General features: G+C 44.4%; 1 protein-coding gene across 1 annotated transcript in view; it reads left to right on the forward strand.

Annotated features, from left to right (window-relative positions):
- Window positions 1-12,087, forward strand: part of SUSD5 (sushi domain containing 5) — a 187,531-nt gene extending 175,444 nt beyond the window's left edge. Inside the window, exon 5 of the mRNA XM_030203364.1 lies at window positions 9,355-12,087. Coding sequence (XP_030059224.1) covers window positions 9,355-10,643 — 1,289 coding nt within the window. The 3' untranslated portion in view covers window positions 10,644-12,087. The remainder of the gene's footprint in view (window positions 1-9,354) is intronic.
- The last annotated feature ends 12,214 nt before the right edge of the window (window positions 12,088-24,301 follow it).

Consider the following 24,301-nt stretch of genomic DNA (forward strand, 5'->3'; position numbering starts at 1 on the left):
TGTCTTTAGAGAGGAATTCTGCTTGTCTGGCCTTAAGACTGAAGGGACCCCACACATTTGACATTCTCGCATCAGTTCTCGAAGATATTCAAACAGAGTTTGCCATCAAAGCAACAAACAATTATTTCAACTTTGTGAAAGCCTTCTTTGTAATTTGACACCATGACGATGATAATGAAGATGCAAATGATGAATTAGACTGTACTACTTCTAATGCAGATGATAATGACAATAAAGATGATAAAGTACTCTTTGCTGTACAGAATTCAAGTGTTCCAGACAGATTCCCTTGCCGACCCAGTCAGAAGACATCAGTAATATTGCAATCTGGCCCTGATTTGAAAGAGCTGTTTATCAGACTGAGCAATCCACTTTCTGCTAGTGCAGTTGTTGAACCTTTCTAGCTGGATTAATGACTCACAAGCACACTCTCATGAGTGAGTCATTTTCAAAAATTTAGTTTTACTAAAAGCAAAGTGGATTGCATTGGAGCAACAATAAAGTTGTTCAGATAAAAATATTAACAATCGTTGCATTCATTGTAGTTGCAGTACTTTTAATTTGTGCTCAGAAAGAATTCTATTAGGCAATAACTTTCACCTTTAATGTGTTCACTATACTTTTTACTTTTGCTTAAGTATTAAAATATACATCTATTTTTACTTTTACTTAAGTATTTCAACCAGTACTTTGAACAACACTGATTACATGAAAAATCCATGCTACAGCAACTTCAAAGTCTGACTGAAATCTGCCCACCTTAGCAAATAAGGCACCATTGTAGAGTAGAGGTACAAATCAATACCAATGTCCATGACAGAGAGGCCTAGATATCTCACTTCTGCAACTCAGACATGCTGCTCTAGAGGTTGTCACACTTTTGGATTAGGCATTCATGACTTGTAAACTCAAGTAGTGGAACCAACTAGCAAGTAATTAATTAAATATTTCAGCTGTGACGAATGGAGGTAATGTTCAGGCTATTGGGCAGGGCTTTTTTAACTTGTCTTGGTGACTCCAGTGTCAGTTGAGTTTTAGGATACCCACAATATATTGGAATGAAATAAATTTGAAAATACTGTGTCTCCAATGCATGAAGATTTATCTTTTCTATATGCATTGTGGATATCCTGAAAATATAACTGGCTGTGGGATCACCAGGACAAACTAACTAAGCTTTGGCACAAGCTGAAAGAATGCAAACCCAATACTAAGAGAATCTTGATCATTTCTGTGTCACTTCTGAAAATTGCACTACACTGAAAAGGAAAGAGCAATATAGTAAAGGCCCAGTTACCTGATCTTTGGTTATCTAACATCCCGGAATAACCAACAGTTGGTAATCTGGGCTCCGCCGAATCCCTCTCTCCCTCCAAAATGTCAGAGAATCAGTCACACCTCTCAGAACACCCCCCCCCCCTCCAAAACAAAAGTGCCTCCTTACCAAATCGTGCATAGGGCCTTCCTTGTGTCTGCCAGAGGTTGCAGCAGCCATTTTGAAAGTGGAGCCGCCATGGGCAGGAACGACTGGAGATCACTCCTGCCCCAACATCACCGCTGGACAAACAGGGCTTTGAAAATAGACCTAGGGGGACCTAAATTTGGTTGGTGGGTGGGGAGGTCTGCTGCTGTTTGGGGGGAAGGGAGGGAGGGAAGAACCGAGTGTGATGGAGAGGAGAGGAATGCATTGCAGTGCAATGTAGTGTATAAAGTCTCAGATTAAACAAACTTTTCAATTTTCCAACAACCTATCGGTCCCATTTACGTCAGATAATTGAGACACCACTGTAGGTGTTTAATTGAATCAATCATGATTATTGACAGAAAAAGACCAGACAAAGATAGAACAGCCCCAATCAGGGAGGGGTGAGAGAACAAGAGCACTCCAGGTCCATTCCCTCAGTACAGGTCAGTCCTTGAACAGACTAACCCCAAACCTCTGGAATTCCTTTGAAAGATCGGTAATATTTACCTGATTCTAGGGTAGTTTCTGACTCTCTCCTCTTCTCACTGCCACTGTCTTTGAAAATAGTGGTGGTTCAGATGATGTCAATGACATTGGGTTCTTCAAGATGGCAGAAGGGAGAAGAGAATTTTAGATGCCTCCCTGGGATCAGATAAACATTATTGGTTCATCTAGGGAGGTTCTGGGGGTTCTCAAGTTGAAGATCTCCCTGTCCCTGGGTCCAAGACCAGGGGTGCCCTGGCTTGTGATGAGGGGTTTAGACCAGGGAAGAGTGCTCGCCAGGTGTTTTTTTGGACTTGCTGATCCCTGGCCTTGGGGATCACATCTTCAAGTATGTACAACCTGGGGATCCAGTGCTGATTTTTAACTTCGCATTGACTCCCGTTAAAGTTAATGGGAACTTAAAATGCTACTGCATTTTCAAAGATGAAGTAAAGTTTCAGTGGTAATCAATAAGATGTGAACTGCACTAATCTTTAGCACAATTTGTGACACTGGAAGTAATTATGTGTGCAGTCCATTAACATACATTTATTTACCTGTTAAGTGCCCTAAGCACAACAGTTTATTTTCAGTTTAGTGCTCAGATTTTGTATGTCACAATCTACTTACTAAATCGGAAATAATCACTGCGCTCCCAAAATCAGCACTAACTCAAAAGTAAACTGCTGCACTGCATTAGTTCAATGTATTACGTCAGGCTGTGGGTTAGGCATTCAGTTATTCTCTACCATTTTCATAAAGGCTGAACAAAAAGTTATTTAACTGCTCAGTCATCTCAGTGTCATCTATTATTAGACTTCTATCCCTATTCAATATGTTTGTTCAACAAATGCTTCATAAATAAGTGTAAAGCAAGATACAATATAAAAATACATTACCATCCATTAAAACTGTCTTTTGAAAAGAATTAATAAGGGGCTCTGAAACAAATGTCTTTCCTGTCACAATAGCATGGAATTGGATAGAATAAAAGAAGGTTGCACCACTTGGTAAGGAAATTTTGAAAAATTTAAAACAGTATTCAGCATTTTGCTATCCTTATAAAATTAGATGTAAGTCAGTGGTGGGATTCATATAATTGCTGTTCTTGAGTAAGCATAGTAACAGCAAATGTCAGCAGATAAGACTTGTGTGGTCCATCCGATGTACTCAGCAAGGTGGCCAGAGTTGTACCTGCCGCTCAACGCATGTTTCACCCTTCTAGGCCCTGTTTCAAGTGTGAAGGTCATTCAAGTTTTGCTGTGATTCCATCCTCTTTTTATATATGGATCCTCTGTGCTTATCACGTGCATTTTTGAATTTTATCACTGTTTTTGTCCCACCACCTCCACCAGTTAAAAATGTATTTTCTGATGTTACTTCTAAATCTACCACCCTACAACCTCAGTTTGTATCCTCTAGTTCAACCACTTCCCCATCTCTGGAAAAAATGTGTTTGTATACTAATACCTTTTGAAGTATTTAAATTTCTATCTCTCCTGTCTTTCCTTCTCATATGTATTTTGGAGCAAAACCCATACTATTTTTGTCACCTTCCTCTGAACCATTTCTTTTTTCATATCCTTAGGGGTCCTTTTACTAAGCTGTGGTAAAAGGGGGCCTGTGCTAGCTTCAGCATGTGTTTTTGATGCATGCTGAGGACCCCTTTTACCGCAGAATGTAAAAGGCTGTCTTTTTTCTCAAAAAGAAATGGCCATGCAGTAAGTGAACAACTTGCCGCATGGCCATTTCAGGGGGGAGCGCTTACCGCTACCCATTGAGGTGGCAGTAAGGGCTCCCATACTAACCCGGCGGTAACTGGGCAGCACCAATTACTGCTGGGTAAGCACCGGAGATACAAAAATAGAAAATATTTTTAAAGCACTGGATATGGCGCACACTGGGGATGGGAACTAACCGGTGTGCAGCAAGCCAGTTCTTAAACAAACCATAGATTACATTTGCTTTGCCTCTTTGAAGAACATTTAGCACCAATGTACACTAATTCATTTAAGCCGTTATATACTGCTTAGGCCTAAGCGGTTTACAGCTACTAGATCTGTCCCAAGTGGGCTCACAGTCTAAGTAGTACATTGTACTACTGTTGTACATGGGGTAATGGAGGGTTAAGTGGCTTGCCCAGAGTCACACAGAGCTGCAGAGGGAATTGATCCTGGTCCCCCAGGATCTCAACCCACTGCTGACCATCGGCAGCAGCAGGAATCGACCATAGTTCCCCAGGTCTGCAACCCACTGCACTAACCATTCTGCTACTCCTCCACTCCATACATGTAATAGTTCTAAAAATTGATTTTAAAAATGATTTATCCTGTAGATATATTTCCTATAGGAACATACCTACCAATCCTCTATGCTTGTTAAATTCAGTTTTCATATGCTTTATTTCCTTTTCTGTGTACCCACTTTATCTTCTGTGGCCTCATGAAATCTGTCATCTCACAATTGCTGGCTACCTTTAGATTCTCAACCACTTCTTTCCCTATTAATGAGATCTAGATCTGTCTACCTTCTGTGCCAAAAAGCTGTCCTCAATGCACTGTAAAATGATCAGGCTTATTTTCGAAAGAGAAGGGCGCCCATCTTTCGACACAAATCGCAAGATGGGCATCCTTCTCCCAGGGTCGCCCAAATCAGCATAATTGAAAGCCGATTTTGGGCGACCTCAACTGCTTTTTGTCGCAGGGACGACCAAGTTCATGGGGATGTGTCGGAAGCATAGCGAAGGCGGGACTGGGCCATGCTTAACACATGGGCGTCCTCGGCCAATAATGGAAAAAAGAAGGGCGTCCCTGACAAGCACTTGGCCGATTTACTTGGTCCAGTTTTTCTTGCGACCAAGCCTCAAAAAGGTGCCCAAACTGACCAGATGACCACCGGAGAGAATCAGGGATGACCTCTCCTTACTCCCCCAGTGGTCACTAACCCCCCCTCCCACCCTCAAAAAAAACTTTTACAATATTTTTTGCCAGCCTCTATGCCAGCCTCAAATGTCATACCCAGCTCCATGACAGTAGTATGCAGGTCCCTGGAGCAGTTTTAGTGGGTGTAGTGCACTTCAGGCAGGCGGACCCAGGCCCATCCCCCCCCTACTTGTTACACTTGTGCTGGTAAATGGGAGCTCTCCAACCCCCCCCCAGAACCCACTGTACCCACATGTAGATGCCCCCCATCACCCTTTAAGGGCTATGGTAGTGGTGTACAGTTGTTGGAAGGGGATTTTGGGGGGCTGAACACATAAGGTAAGGGAGCTTTGTACCTGGGAGCAATTTGTGAAGTCCACTGCAGTGTCCCCTAGGGTGCCCGGTTGGTGTCCTGGCATGTGAGGGAGACCAGAGCACTACAAATGCTGACTCCTCCCATGAACAAATGCCTTGGATTTGGCCGAGTTTGAGATGGCCGCCATTAGTTTCCATTATTGGCGAAAACCAATGGCGGCCATCTCTAACGCCGGTGATCTCTAAGGGCAGGCCAAATGTTGAGATTTGGCCGGCCCCGACCGTATTATCGAAACGAAAGATGGCCGGCCATCTTGTTTCGATAATACAGTCAGGTACGCCACTTGACGGGGCCGACGTTAGAGATGGCCGCCCTTATAGATGTCCAGCCCCGTTCAATTATGGCCCTCCACGTTACTAAGTGAATGTCCACCTGTATCAACACCAGGCACTAGTGGCAGGTCCCAGGACCAGTCAGCATGGGACCCAACACCAACACCGAGGACCCGTATGGATTCGGCGGCATCCTCATTGACACCAGGAAATCGAGGCTGTATGCATCAGGGGAAGCCCAAGAATCATAAGCATCGATCTTCCTCAATGCATAGTGTCAGGAGCACCAGAACATCGGTGCATCCAATACCAAAGAAGCACCAATGCTGGGAGGAGCGCTCCCCCTCCTTAGAAGTGGTGCCGGTGCACAAGTCACTGAGTGGCACAGTCCCCGCCACCGGTTCGGCACCATTTCTCAGACTGCATCTGCCCCAGCTTCCATGCCTTTGTCAATATCCAATTTCAATGAGCGGTTCTGAAGCATGCTCTGGGAGGAGCTGGCGCAGTTGTTGCAGGGGGCTCCTGCTTTTGCATTGAGGGCACAAGCCACTGCCAGAACAGCCCCAGGTCCTTTCCGAGGCTCCATTGATGCCAGTGCCAAGATCATTGACAATGGTGCCTTGCCAGATGTCGATGTCTGGACAGGCAGTACGACATTGGCGGAGGAAGTTTTCAGAGTCTGAGAGTAGGACTACTGTTCAGTGCATGGACATCATTCCACCAGAGCAAGGTCGGCACAGACTCATTCACCTGCTGCTGAGTCTGTCTTTCACCAGTTTTTTGAGGGAGATGGTGGCGGCCGTCCCATTTAAGCTGGAGACAGAGAAGGAGCCTAGAGCAGAGATGTCTGTTCTGGGCTATAAATCTCCATTGCACCATACCCTTAAGGATGCACTGTTGAAGAACTGGGAGTCTCCCCTCACAGTGCAGGTTGCGCCTAAGAAGGTGGATATGGAGTATCATACCCATAAGGCTCCCAGATTCAAGAAGACACAGTTGCCCCACAACTCCCTGGCGGTCGAATCTGTTCTTAAATGGGCCAACAGTTCTTGGTCTCATGCCTCAGTGCCCCCATGGTGAGACTAGAACTCATTTGGGAGAAACATTTTTCAGGCCTCGATGCTCATTGCTCACATCCAGTCATACCAGATCTACATGAGCCTTTAATTGGAATCTCTGGTAAACAGTACGCTGATTTTGGTGGACTCTTTGCCTTCAGAGCCAGCCGCAGAGCTTCACCAGCTGGCCAACAAGCAGATGGAGAGTAGGCATTATCTGGCCAGGGGTGTCTTTAATACTTTTGATGTTGCATCCAGACTCTCTGGAATGGATGTGGGGATGCACAAACTGTCATGGCTGCATGTCTTTAACCTGGAACCAGCGGTTCAAAAGAGGTTGTCGGATGTGCTGTGCCGAGGGGACAACTTGTTTGTAGAGAAACTGGAGGAGGTTGCTGACCTCATAAAAATGCATACAGATACCATCCATGCTCTCTCGGCCAAGTGTACCTGCTACTCTCAAAGGCATAGGTACCCGCCTCCCACTCGATCCAGTCAGGCAACTCAGGCCCAGCATCCCAGGCCTCGCCACCCCGTCCTCAGAAGTCCCAGCTGGCTCCCAAGTCAAAGCAAGGCACGGGCTTTTGATTGGCTCCAGAAGAGCATAGCCACTCCATATTGCATCTCCTTTGTTTATGCCCAGGCTGGGCTGACTCTTGAAGGTCATGTCACGGCTCACAATGTCAGAGCCATGGCTGCGTCGGTAGCCCATTTGAGATCAGCCTCCATAGAGAAGATTTGCAAAGCTGTGACATGGTTTTCAGTCCACTAATTCACTTCCCATTACAGTTTGGATCAGGACATCTGATGCGACAGGCAGTTCAGACAGGCAGTTCTGCAGAATTTGTTTGTTGTCTAGAATCCAACTCCACTGTCCTAGACCCTGTTTTATTCTGTTCCAGGTTGCACCTACACAGCTAGTATGTATATAGTTTTAGATTGATTGACCTTTAGTCTCGATGTTTCGAGACTCAATTATCCTAGCTTTCTTGTTTTCAGTGAGCCTGGTAGCAATGGATTCCCAGATGTGAGAATATGAAAGCCTGCCTGTCCTCAGAGAAAGCAAAGATACTTACCGGACGCAGGCCAATTATTCTCACATACCCTCCCACCTCCCCTAGGAGTTATCTTTAGTTATAGGCTTTTTGCTTCTTCGCCTGACTGGAGAACCCATGCTTGTGTGTCAGGCAGAAAGGCGCCAGTGCATGTGCAGTGGGACGCTGCTAGAACTTTCTACCCTACTAGCTAGTCAATTTTTTTGTCTATTAGATTGTAAGCTCTTTGAGCAGGGACTGTCTTTCTTCTATGTTTGTACAGCGCTGCGTATGCCTTGTAGCGCTATAGAAATGCTAAATAGTAGTAGTAGTAGTAGTAGCATCTGCACTGGAGTCCATCGGATGACGTCACCCAGACATGAGAATAATCGGCCTGCTGTCCTCAGAGAACACCAGCTACAGGTAAGTATCCAAGTGTATAATTTATTTTCCTGATACACGTTATATCTTCTTTGAACCAGACCAACTGGAAAGACTGTTAATAGATAGGGAAGCCAAGTAGTAATCTCTAAGTGTGTGGTTTGCTGTAAAATCACCTTAAGTTTGATCGGGTAAGATGTTTGATATTTTTCTTTATAAATAGTGCGGATTTATTGCTTTCCCTTCTTCGCTCGAGATGTGGACTTATTGTTTCTTGGTAGTATTTGGTATGTGTATGTTGAAATTTCAATTTTAAAAAATGGGCAGTGGTGGGTAGCCACAGTCTTCAAGGGCCACAACCTGGTTGGCTTTTCAAGATTTCCGCAATGAATACGCATGCAATCTATTTACATTCAATGGAAACAGTACATGCAAATCAATCTCATGCATATTCATTGTGGAAATCTTGAAAACCCAACTGGGTTGGGGCCCTCAAGGATCATGGTTGCCTACTCCTGAAATAGGGAAATTACTCTCCTCCCCATGAGAGTAAAACATCAGGAATTCCTTGAGTTTCTTTCAAAACACTTCTGCATTTGTGCTTGAGAAGCAACAAGGAAATTTCTTAGAGAGTAGAGCTGAGATGCTACTGACCAATCCCACTTACCTCTTACCTCTCTGAGGGAAATAGAAAACATTTTCTGTGGCAGCTGGACTCCTCTGGGGATTCTTGAGCTGAGTCTCTGTTGCCCTCTGAAACTCTTCTTAGCTAGTTTATTCTCTCTAGATCCTCCTTGTATTTAGCCAGCCTCCTTCACTCCCCTTCTCCTCAGTTTAGTCCTAGGGGAGACAGCTCTCCCCTTTTCATTGACCTAACTGGCCATGAGAGGGGCAGTTTCCCTTGCCGTCCCCTGCAGCATGAGCTCCACGGGGCTTGCAGGCAGCCTGTGCCTTGCTCTGGCAATGAACTCACACACCACTCACTCATCCTGGTTAATCAGGGAATGGAGGAGTAGCCTAGTGATTAGCACAGCAGACTTTGATCCTGGGGAACTGGGTTCAATTCCCATTGCAGCTCCTTGTGACTCTGGGCAAGTCAGTTAAACCTTCATTGCCCCAGGTACAAAATAAGTATCTGTATATAATATGTAAACCACTTTGATTGTAACCACATAAAGGTGGTATATCAAGTTCCATAAAACAGGAAGTGACAAACTTCATTAGGTCACTGTACACACAGTCAGTTCAGAAGCAGAGATTCCAGAATGTTCCTCTGTATGGCTGCTATACTTATATAAGTCATGTTATGAATCTCATTCCCAGCACTTTGCCTCATTTTCATAACAAACTCCTTTCTCTTCCAGATGAGACGGAGGCACATATTGACTATGATGACAATTTTCCTTATCACAGAACAATGCCAGTTGTTGAACCCAATCAAGACAATGGTGGTGAGGAAGAGGAAGAAGAAGATGAAGAGGAAAAGGAGGAAGAGGATGGACAAGGATTTTCTTTAGCAGAAGACAGTGAGTTAAAAAGTGACAAGAGGGAATCTCAGGACTTTGAAGCCACTGAAAAGGAAAGTAAAGCACCAACAGAGTCACCAGTGTCACTGCTAAGCCAAAAACATCTCTTCTGGTTTCCTTCAGAAGCTTTTAATGAACCTGAGTCTGAGAAAGAAACAGACTTTGGCACAAAAACACAGTTTTCTAATGGTGACAATCGCATTGGAGTGAAAACAGATTATGCTGAATCAGAAACCAAAATGATTTATGAGAGTGAAGACTTCCCCCTTGGCCCATCCATGGTGAGTAACAATACAAACTCTGCAAAAGACACTGTGGCCAGTACTGATGGGTCCTGGCTGGATGGCTATCCCGTGACTCAAGACATTGGGCAGGAGGCAGAAAAAACAGACACTTCACCAGAAACAGATGAAGATGTTATCGTTGCAACCAATCAACCACACGATGCTAAGATTGGTAAAGGAGACTATCCAGCTACTATTCCAGACAAAGATTTAACACCAATCTGGGCTGCTCCAACAAGGATTCTGGACTACAGTGTCAGAGTAGCACAAGAGCCACTGACTCCTACAAACAGTCCTGAAAATGTCAGCACAAGTAAAGGAGCAGATGATGTGATGAGGTATCACCCAACTGCACCTTTGGGGTTCACAACAGAGGCACTAACTACAGCAGCAGTTTCTGATGAGCACACTGACTCAACACCCACTGTCATCATGGGCATATACCATACCATCCGACCTGTGGATCACATTCCACTTCCAACAAAGGCTGAGAAGGCAACAACATACCAGATGCCCTTGGAAACCCAAAGCCATACTGTACGTATCTCAGATAGTTTTACAGAAAGATCATTCTTTGAAGAAGTTACTGAGGGAGAGAACCTCACTGGTGGAATCAGGGGAACACTTCTTCCCTCTTCTGAACCTTGTGTGTCAGGGGACTGCCTCAGATCCAGCAATGGCCCAATGATAACTATCATTGTAGTTGTTCTCTGCTTGTTGCTGCTAGCGACAATACTAGCTGTGTGGTGCTACAAGAAACAGCAGCAGAAGAGCTCAGTCTATCAACTCAATGGTAAAGGGCAAACCAGACACCATCAACAGATTGAAATGCAAAAAGTATAAGCTGCTTTCTTCTTTATCGGAAGGCACTAGAAAGACACTGAAATCTATCTTAACGAGGTGACAGTGAACCACATGGCAAAGAGAGATTTTTTTGTTTGTTAAGTGCCTGATGTGTCTGTCATTTAAGAAACCACATATGGATTGGAAGGCCTTTTGCAGCTGTCTCTGTAAAGTAGAACATATTTGGTACAATGCATGGTGATTCCCCCATTTTTTTCTTTTTGTTGGCACCGACTGACATTATCATCAGAACTGCTCTTCCAAAATGTCAGGACTACTGCAGATCTGCAGTTTGGATCAGAAATAGGTGTTGCTTGTCTATGACTATTAAATCTTCTTTTGGGGCAGTCACCAAGAGACATTTTTTATTTTTGGACAGCTCTGAGAACATGTGAGGCATATGAAATTCAATACCTGACTGCTGCTGTCTTATATATTTAGAGCAAAAAAAGCATTGTTGACTGAACTAATGTTTAAGAATAAGGATTTCAAAATATACCCACTAACCTTTTTAGATGTTTGCAGATTTTTTAGTTTCCTCATAAGGCCATGTGGTTTGTAGCTCACTGGGAAAGAAAAATCATTTTTAAATATTACTGTTCCTTTTCTTGAAATTAATGCTACCTGATTGGCACCAAGACAATATTTTAAACCACAAAAACACTCCAGGGCTTCTACAAGAGAAAATTGGAGCACATTAACTTCATGGTGCAACCAGTTAGCAAATGGGTGACCCCACTCTTTGTATGAATTAAGATACATTGCAGAAATGAGTTAAAATAAAACCAAGGTCACCTATGAGCAAACATAGGCATTGCTTGAGTTTTAACATATGCCCAACAAGCATTACTGATGCTGAGTATACCAGCAACACAGAAACCCAAACTTCTTGTGCCCTTCAAGGGACAACCAACACACTCCAATAACACAGACAATCAGGCTACAACATGGCCTATGCCCGTAAATCAATCAGCATGGAACAGTATAAAACTATGCAGGGTTGATATTCATTGCTAGTTAACCAGGAAGGTGAAGCTCCTATCTGGTTAAATAGCACTGGTGGCCAGGCACTGATTCGGGGGCACTTAACTGGATAATGCCATTGAATATCCGCTGTGGCCACTGCAGCACCATCCGGGCAGTGCCAGAGCAGTCTGGGGACAGAGTTCGGAATTAGCCAAGCACTGATACTCAGTGGCAGTAACAAGATAGCTACCTGGTTAACTTACGACAGCATTTATTTCTGTCCTAAGCTAATTGGATAGTTATCTAGGTAAAGGATCATGGATTTGATATACTATACTGCCTTTCTGTGGGTTCAACCAAAGCAGTTTACATATATCACTGATGCAACACAAAGCAGGTCCAAGAATGGTCTCAGTATAAATATCTTTAAAAAAAAATCACCTGATGTGATCCACGTTTCGCCTATTCGTGGGCTGCCTCAGGGGCCACTCAATGAAATTACATGGAAATAATTTTAAAATGAATAGGAGGAAATATTTTTTCACTCAAAGAATAGCTAAGCTCTGGAACTCGCTACCAGAGGATGTGGTAATGGCGGTTAGCATATCTGGGTTTAAAAAGGGTTTGGACAAGTTCCTGGAAGAAAAGTCCATAGCCTTGCCCTGGGGTTGGTAGCATGGAATGGTGTTACTATTTGGGTATCTAGTGTGACCTGGAATGGCCACTGTTGGAAACAGGATACTGACCCAGTATGGCTATTCTTATGTTCTTATGTATAATACAGATACAAGAGTGCCACATGTCAAAGCTCTTCTGAACTGTAAACATGTGTAATATGCACAGTGACATGCATAGCAGCATGACACTAACTCATCAACCAGCAAACAGCACATCGGTTGATTTTTAAAATAAAGATATTTGTATTGCAACCATTCTTGGACTCAATTTGTGTTGCATCTGTGTTTGGTGTGAATCTGAAGAGCCTCTCCATCTTGTGTTTCATGTACTATATGCAGGTACTTTCTCTGTCCCTATTGGGCTCACAATCTGTTTTTGTACCGCACGGACTATCAGCAGGACCTGGGCAACACCCAGAAATTCAGTGCTGGTACCCAGATAGGGGTCAGTTCTAAATATCCAGTCTAATTTAGCCAGCAGCGGCCAGCGGCTGAGCATTGCTCCCTGTATGTTTTGCAGGACACTTTGATAGAAGGCTATAGTAACTGCTTTTGAAGTGTTATATATTTTTATTGCTAGGGGCTCATTTCTTCTGTCATTTATAAAATTGTTTAGAGGAAAGCTGAATTGGTTGAGACCCTATCTCTTTGAAGACTCATCTTTTACAATCCTGCAAATAGAATGTCATGTCACTGAGCCAACGGATGACCCCCGTATTTAATTATAGGTGGACTTGTAACAATAAGAATATTAGCATTTTCATGTTTTACTAACTATTAAAATGGAATGAATCAAAATGGACTCAGTTAAAGGAAGCTTATTGATTACCAGTGTAATGAAAGAGAATAATTAGCTCATTAGAATGTTCCTTAATGACAGGAGAGTTGAGACAGTTTATGTAGGGTGGGGGGGTGTTTTGGGTCATGAATAATGCAAGCACCCCTCATTCCAACAGCTATCCTCAAAGACACAAAAAAAGAAAAAATGAAGCACCTTCATCTATCAGGATGTGATGTGGTGCATGTCTTACAAGGCAAAAGCCTTTTTCTACCACCATAAGTGAGATAAGGAACAGAGAACCAAAAATGATTCACCACAGAAGCAGCTAAGCTGAACTTTTGGGGAAGCATTTCCATAACACAGGCAAATCCACAATGTGCTGGTACATTGTGAAAATAATTCTAGATTAGAGAGTCACGGACGCCATATTCGTGAGTAGCCGCTGGTGAAAGCTTCTCTGACCCCCGATCTCTCCCTCCGAGTTTTTGCAGTGGATCGGCTCCCTCAGTTGAACTAATTTTTGATTAAAATCTCAGTGGAACACAGTCTCACCCGAGTTGAGGTATTGGAGTGCAGAATGACGGCGAGAAACATTGGTAAAGAGAAGAACAGGGGAAGACAAACAGATGACAAGATGGCGGCTCCCGCGAGCCCTACAGGCCCCTCTGTATCTTCAACCTGGATCGCCGAAATAACATCGGAAATGACTACAGTGCTGGAAGATTTATTGGAAAAGCGCCTGATTCCGATTGACACCAAGTTGGAGAGGATGCATTCTCAATTGGAGGAACTGGCTAGAGAATGTGTGGCCTTTCAATCGCGCACAAGCGCCCTGGAAGATCGGGTCTCGATAGTTGAGGGATCGCAGGACAGACTAAGGGCCCGTGTGGAGTCACTGGAAGAGAAACTAGACGACCTAGAAAATAGGTCGCGGAGAAACAACTTACGCCTAGTGGTATTACCTGAGTCAATCATGGACAGAGAGCTGGGAAGTTTTTTGGAGGGCTGGCTAACTAGAGAACTGCAGCTGCAAGATGGCCCTGGGCGGTTACGCGTGGAGCGAGCGAATCGAGTGAGAGCACAATGCACCAATGCACCCAGACCATGAGTGGTAATTCTGCGGGTGCTGAACTTTGCCCACAAGCAGGCCATATTGCAGCATCTCAGATTAGGTAAGACTCTGACTTATGAAAATAAAAGAGTCCTTTGTTTTCAAGATTAATCTTCCATTGTGGCAGCGAAGCGCAAGACTTTTGCTCCCATTTGCTCAAAGTTTTTTTCTATGAAGGTTCGGTTTGCGCTGATTACCCGGCCACTCTTATGGTTACCTACAAGGTTATGACGAAGATATGAATCAGTGGAAATGGCACGGGAACTAGTGGTGCAAATTGAAAAAGAGGACTCTATAGTAGCTCCATCTCAAGACGGGCCAAGATGACTGATTATTTAGCTTGATGGCATACACCAATATGAGGAAAAATAATTGCGGTGAACTGTGTTGAAAATCAATGATCTTGCTGGACTATAGAGAGCAAAAAGGGAAGGTGCAAAGCTACAACCAAGCAGAAGAAAGCATTATAGCAACAGGGGAGAAGTAATCTGTAAGGCCATTGTAAGCCATGATATGTACAGAGAATGGAATGTTTTTTTTTCTCTCTCTCTTCTTTCCTACTTTTATCATTTTCTCTGTTAAGGAAAGATGGGGGATGGGGAGCTGGTATAAGGTAATATTGTTGTAGTAGGAGGGAGGATGGGGAGGCGTCAAAGGTGATGGTTCCCTTAAAGGGAAAGGGTTTGAGGGGGGGTCAATGTTCAGGGGGGAAGGGAAGCGCGGGAACAGGGGAGAGGGAGGGGGAGTCCGCTATTACAGGGTTGGTCAGGGGTTGACTGGGATGTAGGAGAAAGAGACCAGGTTTATTGGTGGGAGAAGACCATGTTACACATTGTAGATCTCGAGGGCACAGTTGCCTGGGAGGGGCACTGGCTGGGACGTCCCCTTAGGCAGTTTACTAGGTATTTTGTTTATAAAGTTTTGGAAAAAGATTGTCCTATATGGTGAAAGTTGTGACTTGGAACATAGGAGGGATTAACTCACCTATTAAAAGGTCAAAAATCTTACAACAGCTGCAGAGACATAGAATAGACATTGTACTGCTACAGGAGACACACCTCAACCAACTGGAACATACTAAATTAAAATCTTGGTGAGTGGGAGAGTGTGTGGCAGCTGCAGCTTCGGGGAAGAAGGGGGGAGTAGCACTGTTAATTAGAAAAGGTGTGGCAGAGGCTGTGAAACCCATATGGATAGATGGGGCGGGTAGAGGCCTGTTGGTGGAAGTGATGGTTAATTGCCAGAAATAATTTATTTCTAATTTGTATGCACCCAACCAATATGATCAGGTGTTCTACCAAGAGGTGGTTAAAAGATTACTGCCCTATCAGCATAAGGCCTTAGTTATAGGCGGAGATTTTAACACAGTGTGGGACCCTTATATGGATAAATCAGAGGTGGGGCAAACGGCACATTACTATGCTAATAAAGGGTTACATCATGTTGGACATCTGTTTGACTTGGTGGATATCTGGAGAGTGTTGCACCCGACAGAGACTACACTCATCTCTCGCGGGCACACTCCACTCAAGCCCGAAGAGATTACCTATTACTATCACGTCAACAGTTTGGGACAGTTTTGAAAGTGGAGATCGGCCCTTACACTATATCAGACCATGCCTGGGTGTATATGGAATGGGGGGTGGGACCGGCAGTGGGTGGCAAACGTCGATGGGTATATCCCCTAGAATTACAAACTAACTTGGCTTTCCGTGAAAAACTCTTAAAATGTTGGGAGCAGTTCGTGCACTGTAATGAACGTCATTTGGCGGAACCACTATTATTCTGGGAAACTGTGAAAGTAGTGTTCAGAGGGGAAATTATCAGTTACTCACACTTTGTGAGGAAAGCAAGAGATAGGGAGATATTGCGTCTGGGCTCGCAATTGTGTAGAGTTCGGAGGCAATATGGACGAACTCAAGATGAGGGACATAGACAACAGCTATTGGGCCTACAGACAGCACTCAATGAGTGCTTACATGGAAGGGCCCTTAAATCTCAAATTTACTACAAGTACATGTTATATAAACAGGGTAATAAGACGGGACGTTTGCTGGCCAGACTAATTAGACCAAAGGGTGGGACTAGAAAAATTATAACACTCAAAGATGGTACGGGGAAGACTGTGCACTCAGATAAAGAAATATGTGATATTTTTCATGATTACTATAAACAACTGTATGATACCCCCAGTAGTCAAGGGCTGCAGGGCCAGTTGTATCTTGAGAATATTTGTCTGCCAATGCTTAAACAAAAAGACATAAACCTTTTGAACTCTCCTATTTGAGAAGAAGAGGTAGAACTGGCAATAGCAAGCAGCCCGTTACTCAAGGCCCCAGGTCCCGATGGATTTTGGGCTGAGTTTTATAAGCTTATGGGGGGAACAATCCTACCAATGCTTACCAAATTTTTGAATCATATTGTAGATGAAGAGTCTCTTCCCCATAGTCTGACACAAGCACAAATAGTTGTGTTACCTAAGCCAGGCAAGGATCTTTCATATCGCCCCATATCCCTTCTGAACTTTGAAGCTAAGTTGCTAGCCAGGATTATGGCTACACGCATTGCTCGATTCTTGCCACAGTTGGTTCATGAAGCCCAGGTGGGTTTTGTGTCTAGGTAAGAACCTCCGGAAAATATTGGCTTCGTTGGAATTTGGCCTTAGATGTAAAGTCCAGTCAATACTCATTAGTTTTGACGCAGAAAAAGCTTTTGATAGAGTCAGGTGGGATTTCATGTTTGATACATTGAAGGCATATGAGTTTTCAAGAAGATTTATATCTGGTGTGAAAGCGCTGTACTCTGCCCCTAGCGTGCGAGTAATGGTTAATGGATTGGATTCTCCAGATTTCCCTATACGGAGGGGAACGAGACAGGGGTGTCCTTTGTCACCTTTATTGTTCGTATTGACTTTAGATCCCCTGATTAGGGATATAATAGCCAATGACTCCATAGGTGGTATCCAGATAGGCGCACAGGGTTGCAAGATTGCAGCCTTTGCAGATGATCTCTTAGTTCATCTCACGAATCCCCAAGAGTATTTTTCTGCTTTACTGGATACATTTCGAGAGTATGGAGACTATGCAGGTTTTAAATTAAATTTGATAAAATCAGAGGCATTGGCCTCCTCTCTGCAGGTAAAACAGGGATGGGGCCGGACTTTTCCTTTACGGTGGGCGGTAAATTCATTTAAATACTTGGGCATAAGGCTATCTATGGATGTCCAATGCTTGTATTCTCTTAACTTAGAGGAGCTTATGCGGACAAGTAAAAACCAGTTAAATAACTGGAAGGAGTTAGTTACCGTTATCCTTAACTGGCAGGATATGCCTACTGAGAATGGTTCTGTTCCCGCGTTGGCTTTATGTTCTGCAAACATTGCCCTTACGGGTGCATCGTAAAGATCTGGGCGCTCTTTATAAGCTGTTTAGTCATTTTTGCTGGGCAGGCAAGAAACCAAAGTTGCGGTTCAGTGTCATGCTAGGGAGTAGGAGGGGGGGGGGAATGGGTTTGCCCAACTTGGCCTTATATAATCAGGCATGCCTCATGTGCCACTTGGGGGAATGGTTCAGTAGGTCACAAAAATTCACATCAATAGAATTAGAGCATGCTTTTTTTGCTCCTTATAATTTTTTTTCATTATTACATCATCATGCAAATCAGTTGCCTAAACACTTGTGATATTGCTTGTTGCTTAAACCAATGCGGGCGATGTGGAGAGTACTAGTGACAAAGTTGGGGGGCTGTCCTATTGTGTCCGATCAGTTGTCCATTAGGGGAAATGTGGCATTTGAGCAAGGACTGGAGAACTCTGTGTTTAGAATCTGGGAACAAAAAGGAATTGTGCAGTTGGAACATCTGTTGAATGGTGAGAGAGAGTTAATCTCCTTCGCGGAGTTACAAAATCAGATAGGGGCCACATGGGGGAGTCGGTTCACCTATGTACAGCTAAAGCATTATGTAGTATCCTTGGATAAATTGCAATTAGGTCTTAAAATGAAAGGTCGGGTACATCAGTTTTTTCAGGAGATATTAGAGGGAGATCTGTCGGTTCAAGGGCTCCATAAATCTTTGACTAAGAGAGAACCACCCAGAGATTACTCCGTTCTGAATGTGCATTGGGAAGGGGAGATAGGACTCTCTTTGGGGAGCTGGGATGTAGGAGTCACATTGCGGAATAGTCTGACATTAACATTGGATGAAAGCCTGAGAGAGTATGGGTATAGGGTGGTACTTCAGGCCTATATGACGAGGGGGCAGTTGGCACATATGGGGGGGGCTGAAGGGAATGCATGCACTAAATGTGGACAGGTTCCACACTCTTTTGGTCACGCCATTTGGTCATGCCCACCTATACGGGATTTTTGGAAACAAAGTTGTTTTTGAACAAATTGTTGGGGGTAACAATACAAGGCTCGTTAGAACAATTTGTTTTGGATAAACCAAAGGCTTTCCATATGCTGCTGGAACCTGATAGTCTTTTATGTCGTAAGATGTGTCTGGTAGCAAGGAAATGCATCTTACAATAGTGGACGTCACCGGAAAAGCCATCCTTTAGGCATTGGATAAACTGAGTACATTTATTAGTAACATGGGAAGCATGGGACGTACAGGGGTTGCCTAAACGTAAACACCGCTTTATACAAATTTGGAATCCCTACTTACAACATTTAAGTCCTCGAGGTCGAAGTCTAGTTCTTAACCTGATCCAGCCCTAGCAGGAATGGGCACCTGTAACTTGGTTTCCTTATCGGGAGGGGGACCTGGGCCATCAGATAAGTCCCTGGGGAGGTGGGGGGAGTGGAGAGGGGTAGAGTTGGGAGGTGGGGACTGTGAGGGGGCCGAGAGGGCTTGGGAGGGAGAGGGGAGATGTTATTACGTTAACTAAAGGGAATTTGCTGATAGGGGAAGGGCCTTAAGGTGGGGGAGGAGGAATAAAGTTGGGGGTGTATGGAAAGAAAATTGTTTAATTGGTTCTATGTATGGAAGCACCTGTATGGAATTAGTCTCACAATGATATATGTTGTTTACTTTTATTGTGACCATATGAATATGCCTCCAATAAAAATGTTGAAACATAATTCTAGATTAGAATTCAGCACACAAGTTAAGAAATCAATACAGCACTTTGAGGGGCTATGTTCACATTTCTGTTTCAGGAATTACAAGTGAAATAAAAGCATGTATGCATCTTCTTAAAGGGACACATTCTGTTAGTTCACTGAGGTGTACTGTGGGTCTGGAGAAGACTTAAAGAAAGTTGTGATGATGTCTTCTTGCTACAACACAGTCTCTATTGATGGCCCACATCATGCTACCAATTAATGGCAAACTAAAATTCTTTAGGCCAGGAATTCCAACCACAACAGCGTGGTCGTTGTTTTGCTGCATCATTGAGACCAACATCATTTGAGAAAATAAAACACATGAAAATGAAATAAAATAGAAACATTAATACGCTTATACCCAGGTCTTCCCAAACCTGTCCTGGAGACACCACAGCCACTTGGATTTTCAGCAAACAGTGAATATACATATGATAAATTTGCATATGATGGGTCACCGGTACACGTCTCATACATGTTAATCAAGGGTACCCTGAAACGTGACTGGTTGTTGGGTCCTCAAAGACAGGTTTGAGAAACTGCTATGTACAGTATTATGGCCTTTTTAATCTAGTAAAAGCTCGGGTTCATTATAGATGCAACACAAAGCAGGTCCTAGAACGGTCTCAATATAAATATCTTTATTTTAAAAAATCACTTGATGTGGTTCACGTTTCACCCACTCATTGATTGCCTCATGGGTATAATACAGATACAAGAGTGTGAAACACCTAGCACTCTCGGTTGTAAAACATGGCGAACTTCTTCAGAACTGTAAACATGCGTAATAACCAGAGCAACGTGTATAGCAGCTTGACACTAACTCATCTCCCAGCAAACAGCACGGGAGATAATACAGAGCATGTTTTAATTAAGGTGCCAACAAAGGGCAAAGGGAACAGGCCTGGGGATTTAGAGCAGATTTTCCACTAATACAGGACTGTATTTTCTCACAGAAGTCGCTGCAACTTCTTCCCCTTAACATGGAGGTATGCAGTCACCTGAAATCCTGGCTTGTGTATTTAACCTAAGCACATTATCAGGCTTATTTTCGAAAGAGAAGGGCGCCCATCTTTCGATACAAATCAGGAGATGGCGTCCTCCCAGGGTCACCCAAATCGGCATAATCGAAAGCCGATTTTGGGCGCCCTCAACTGCTTTCCATCGCGGGGACGACCAAAGTTCACAGGGGCGTGTCGGAAGCATAGCAAAGGCGGGACTGGGGCGTGCTTAACACATGGGTGTCCTTGGATGATAATGGAAAATAGAAGGGTGTCCCTGACGAGCACTTGGCCGACTTGGTCCATTTTTTCTTGCAACCAAGCCTCAAAAAGGTGCCCAAACTGACCAGAAGACCACAGGAGGGAATTGGGGATGACCTCCCCTTACTGCCCCAGTGGTCACTAACCCCCTCCCACCCTAAAAAAACAACTTTAAAAATATTTTTTGCCAGCCTCAAATGTCATACCCAGCTCCCTGACAGCAGTATGCAGGTCCCTGGAGCAGTTTTAGTGGGTGCAGTGCACTTCAGGCAGGCAGACCCAGGCCCATCCCCCCCACACCTGTTACACTTGTGGTGGTAAATGTGAGCCCTTCAAAACCCACCAGAAACCCACTATACCCACATGTAGGTGCCCCCTTCACCCCTAGGGCTATGGTAGTGTTGTACAGTTGTTGGTAGTGGTTATGGGGGGCTCAGCACCCAAGGTAAGGGAGCTATGCACCTGGGAGCAATTTCTGAAGTCCACTGCAGTGCCCCCTAGGGTGCCCGGTTGGTGTCCTGGCATGTCAGGGGGACCAGTGCGCTATGAATGCTGGCTCCTCCCACGACCAAAGAGCTTGGATTTGGTCTTTTCTGAGATGGGCGTCCTCGGTTTCCATTATCGCCGAAAACCGGGGATGACCATCTCTAAGGTCGACCTAAATGTTGAGATTTGGGCTTCCCTGACCGTATTATTGAAATGAAAGATGGTCGCCCATCTTGTTTCAATAATACAGGTTTCCCCACCCCTTCGCCGGGATGCCCTGCGAGGACGTCCTCAGGAAAACTTGGGCGCCCTGTTCAATTATTCCCCTTCACGTGTGCTTCTTTTTTTTAAGGAGCAGAATGTACATTAAAGTGTCCATTTCAGAAAGGGCACATAAAACCTCTGACTACTTAATGCATTTCACATGTTTAAATGGCCCCTAAAGTACAAACTGTTCATAGCATATCAGGTCTGAACCATCTGATGCACTAAAGGGTTTTTCCAATTTTCAGCCAGATATGCAAAGAAGTTTCTCCTATTATCCCCCTAATACTACAGAGTGCACTGTAAGTTAGGTGCCCAAACTGGGCTAAACGCCAGTTAGGTGCCTAAGAGGCTCTTTTACAAAGTTGTGCTAAAAGGTGGCCTGCACAATGACTAGCGCGAGGGGTGCAAAATGGTTGCATTTCCATTTTTCTTTTTAATGGCCAGGTGCTAATTTCCTAATTAGCGTGTGGCCAATAGCACATAAGCCCTTACCAACACCTATTTTATAGGCGGAAAAGGCTCACACACTAACCATGTGCTAATCGGTTGTAGCTGTGCTAACCAATTAGCACTGGGCACACCTACTTTCCACCAGTGGTGTAGCTAAGTGGGGCCAGGGGGCCTGGGCCCCCGTATATTTGGCCCTGGACCCCCCTGCTGACGACCTGCCCCACCCCCCTCCCACCGCCAACCCGCCATCACCTGCCTTTGCAGGGCTTCATTCTGTGAGTCTGACGTCCTGCACATACATGCAGGACATCAGAAACAGAAGGAAGCCTTTTGCGAGAAGAAGACCTCGGCTGGGGGGGGTTGGGGCCCCCGCCAGCAAAGGTAGGCGATGGCGGGTTGGTGGCGGGAGGGGGGCAAAGCCGGCAATGGCGGGGGGTGTCGGCGGCGCCAGGGGGGCTAAAATGTGCCCCCTCACCTCTGGCTCTGGACCCCCCTCCCGCCAAAGTCTGGCTATGCCCCTGCTTTCCACACCTCAAACACGCCCTCAGCACTAAAAAAATAAAAAGCCTATTTTTAGCACTTGGGAAGCATGCGCAGGTTCTAAAACTACTGTGGATGCCTGAGAAACACGTCACTTACCAACATGTAGAAATTAGATCATTTATGCGTAAAAAAAACAGCATAAGAGCACAGAGGGTGGCAGCGTACCAACCACAATAGTGACACTCCAAGCCTCACTTTCTAAGCTAAGGTGGACAACATGCATGTTTTTCTCACATTTCAGAAATTTTCATAAGGCAGATGTAAACATTTTCCAACTCTGCCAAACAAAACGACTGCATGCAGGAGGAATCGGGCCAGCTCATCATCATCATCCACCACCCTCTCCGTGAAAAAATACTTCCTGACATTCTTCTTGAGTCTGCCCCCCTTCAATCTCATTTCATGCCCTCTCGTTCTACCGCCTTCCCATCTCCAGAAAAGGTTAATCCGCAAACAAACCTTTTCTGGAGATGGGAAGGCGGTAGAACGAGAGGGCATGAAATGAGATTGAAGGGGGGCAGACTCAAGAAGAATGTCAGGAAGTATTTTTTCACGGAGAGGGTGGTGGATGCTTGGAATGCCCTCCCGCGGGAGGTGGTGGAGATGAAAACGGTAACAGAATTCAAACATGCGTGGGATAAACATAAAGGAATCCTGTGCAGAAGAAAGGGATCCTCAGGAGCTTAGCCTAGAATGGGTGGCAGAGCTGGTGGTTGGGAGGCGGGGCTAGTGTGGGCAGACATATAAGGTCTGTGCTGGGGCTGGTGGTAGGGAGGCGGGACTAGTGCTGGGCAGACTTATACGGTCTGTGCTGGGGCTGGTGGTTGGGCGGCGGGGATAGTGCTGGGCAGACTTATACGGTCTGTGCCAGAGCCGGTGGTGGGTGGCAGGGATAGGGCTGGCCAGACTTATACGGTCTGTGCACTGAAGAGGACAGTACAAATAAAAAAAGTAGCACATATGAATTTATCTTCTTGGGCAGACTGGATGGACCGTGCAGGTCTTTTCCTGCCGTCATCTACTATGTTACTATCATATAGCTATATGATGCAAGGTTCTACATTAGGAGTCGCCACCCAGGAAAAAGATCTAGGCGTCATCATTGATGATACGTTGAAACCCTCTGATCAGGGTGCTGCAGCAGCTATGAAAGTAAATGGAATGTTAGGAATTATTAGGAAAGGAATGGAGAACAAAATTGAGAATATTATAATTACTTTGTATCGCTCCATGGTACGACCACACCTCAAATACTGTGTGCAGTTCTGGTCACTGCATCTCAAAAAACATATTGCAGAATTAGAAAAGGTACAGAAAAGGGTGACAAAAATGATAAAGGGGACGGGATAACCTCCCTATGAGGAAAGGCTAAAGTGGCTAGGCTCTTCAGCTTGGAGAAGTGATAGTTGAAGGGAGATATGATAGAGGTCTATAAAATATTGAGTGGAGTGGAACAGGTAGAGGTGAATTGCTTGTTTACTCTTTTCAAAAACACTACGACTAGGGGGCACACAATGAAGCTACGTAATAGTAAATTTAAAATAAACCAGAAAAAAATATTTCTTCACTTGTGTAATTAAGCTTTGAAATTTGTTGCCAGAGAATGTGGTAAACAACAGTTAGTTTAGCAGGGTTTAAAAAAGGTTTACATAATTTCCTAAAAGTCCATTAGCTATTATTAAGATCGACTTGGAAAATCCACTGCTTATTTCTAGATTAAGCAGCATAAAAAAATGTTTTACTGTTCTGGGATCGTGCCAAGTACTTGTGACCTGGATTAGTCACTGTTGGAAACAAGATACTGGGCTTGATGGTCTGTTCCAGTATGGCAACACTTATGTTCTTATGATTATATCCGTTCAAAGCACAGATGAGGTGAACTACCTTGGAAAGTGGAGCTTAGCCCATTCAGAAATTCATTGCTGAATGCCTCAGCTTTGCACAGGAAAGAGACACATGGCACTCAGACATTCAACAGTGCTCAGCTCCTGATGTGGGTAATTTTACAAC

The sequence above is a fragment of the Microcaecilia unicolor genome, chromosome 1, assembly GCF_901765095.1.
Source record: "Microcaecilia unicolor chromosome 1, aMicUni1.1, whole genome shotgun sequence".
Lineage (NCBI taxonomy): Eukaryota > Metazoa > Chordata > Amphibia > Gymnophiona > Siphonopidae > Microcaecilia > Microcaecilia unicolor.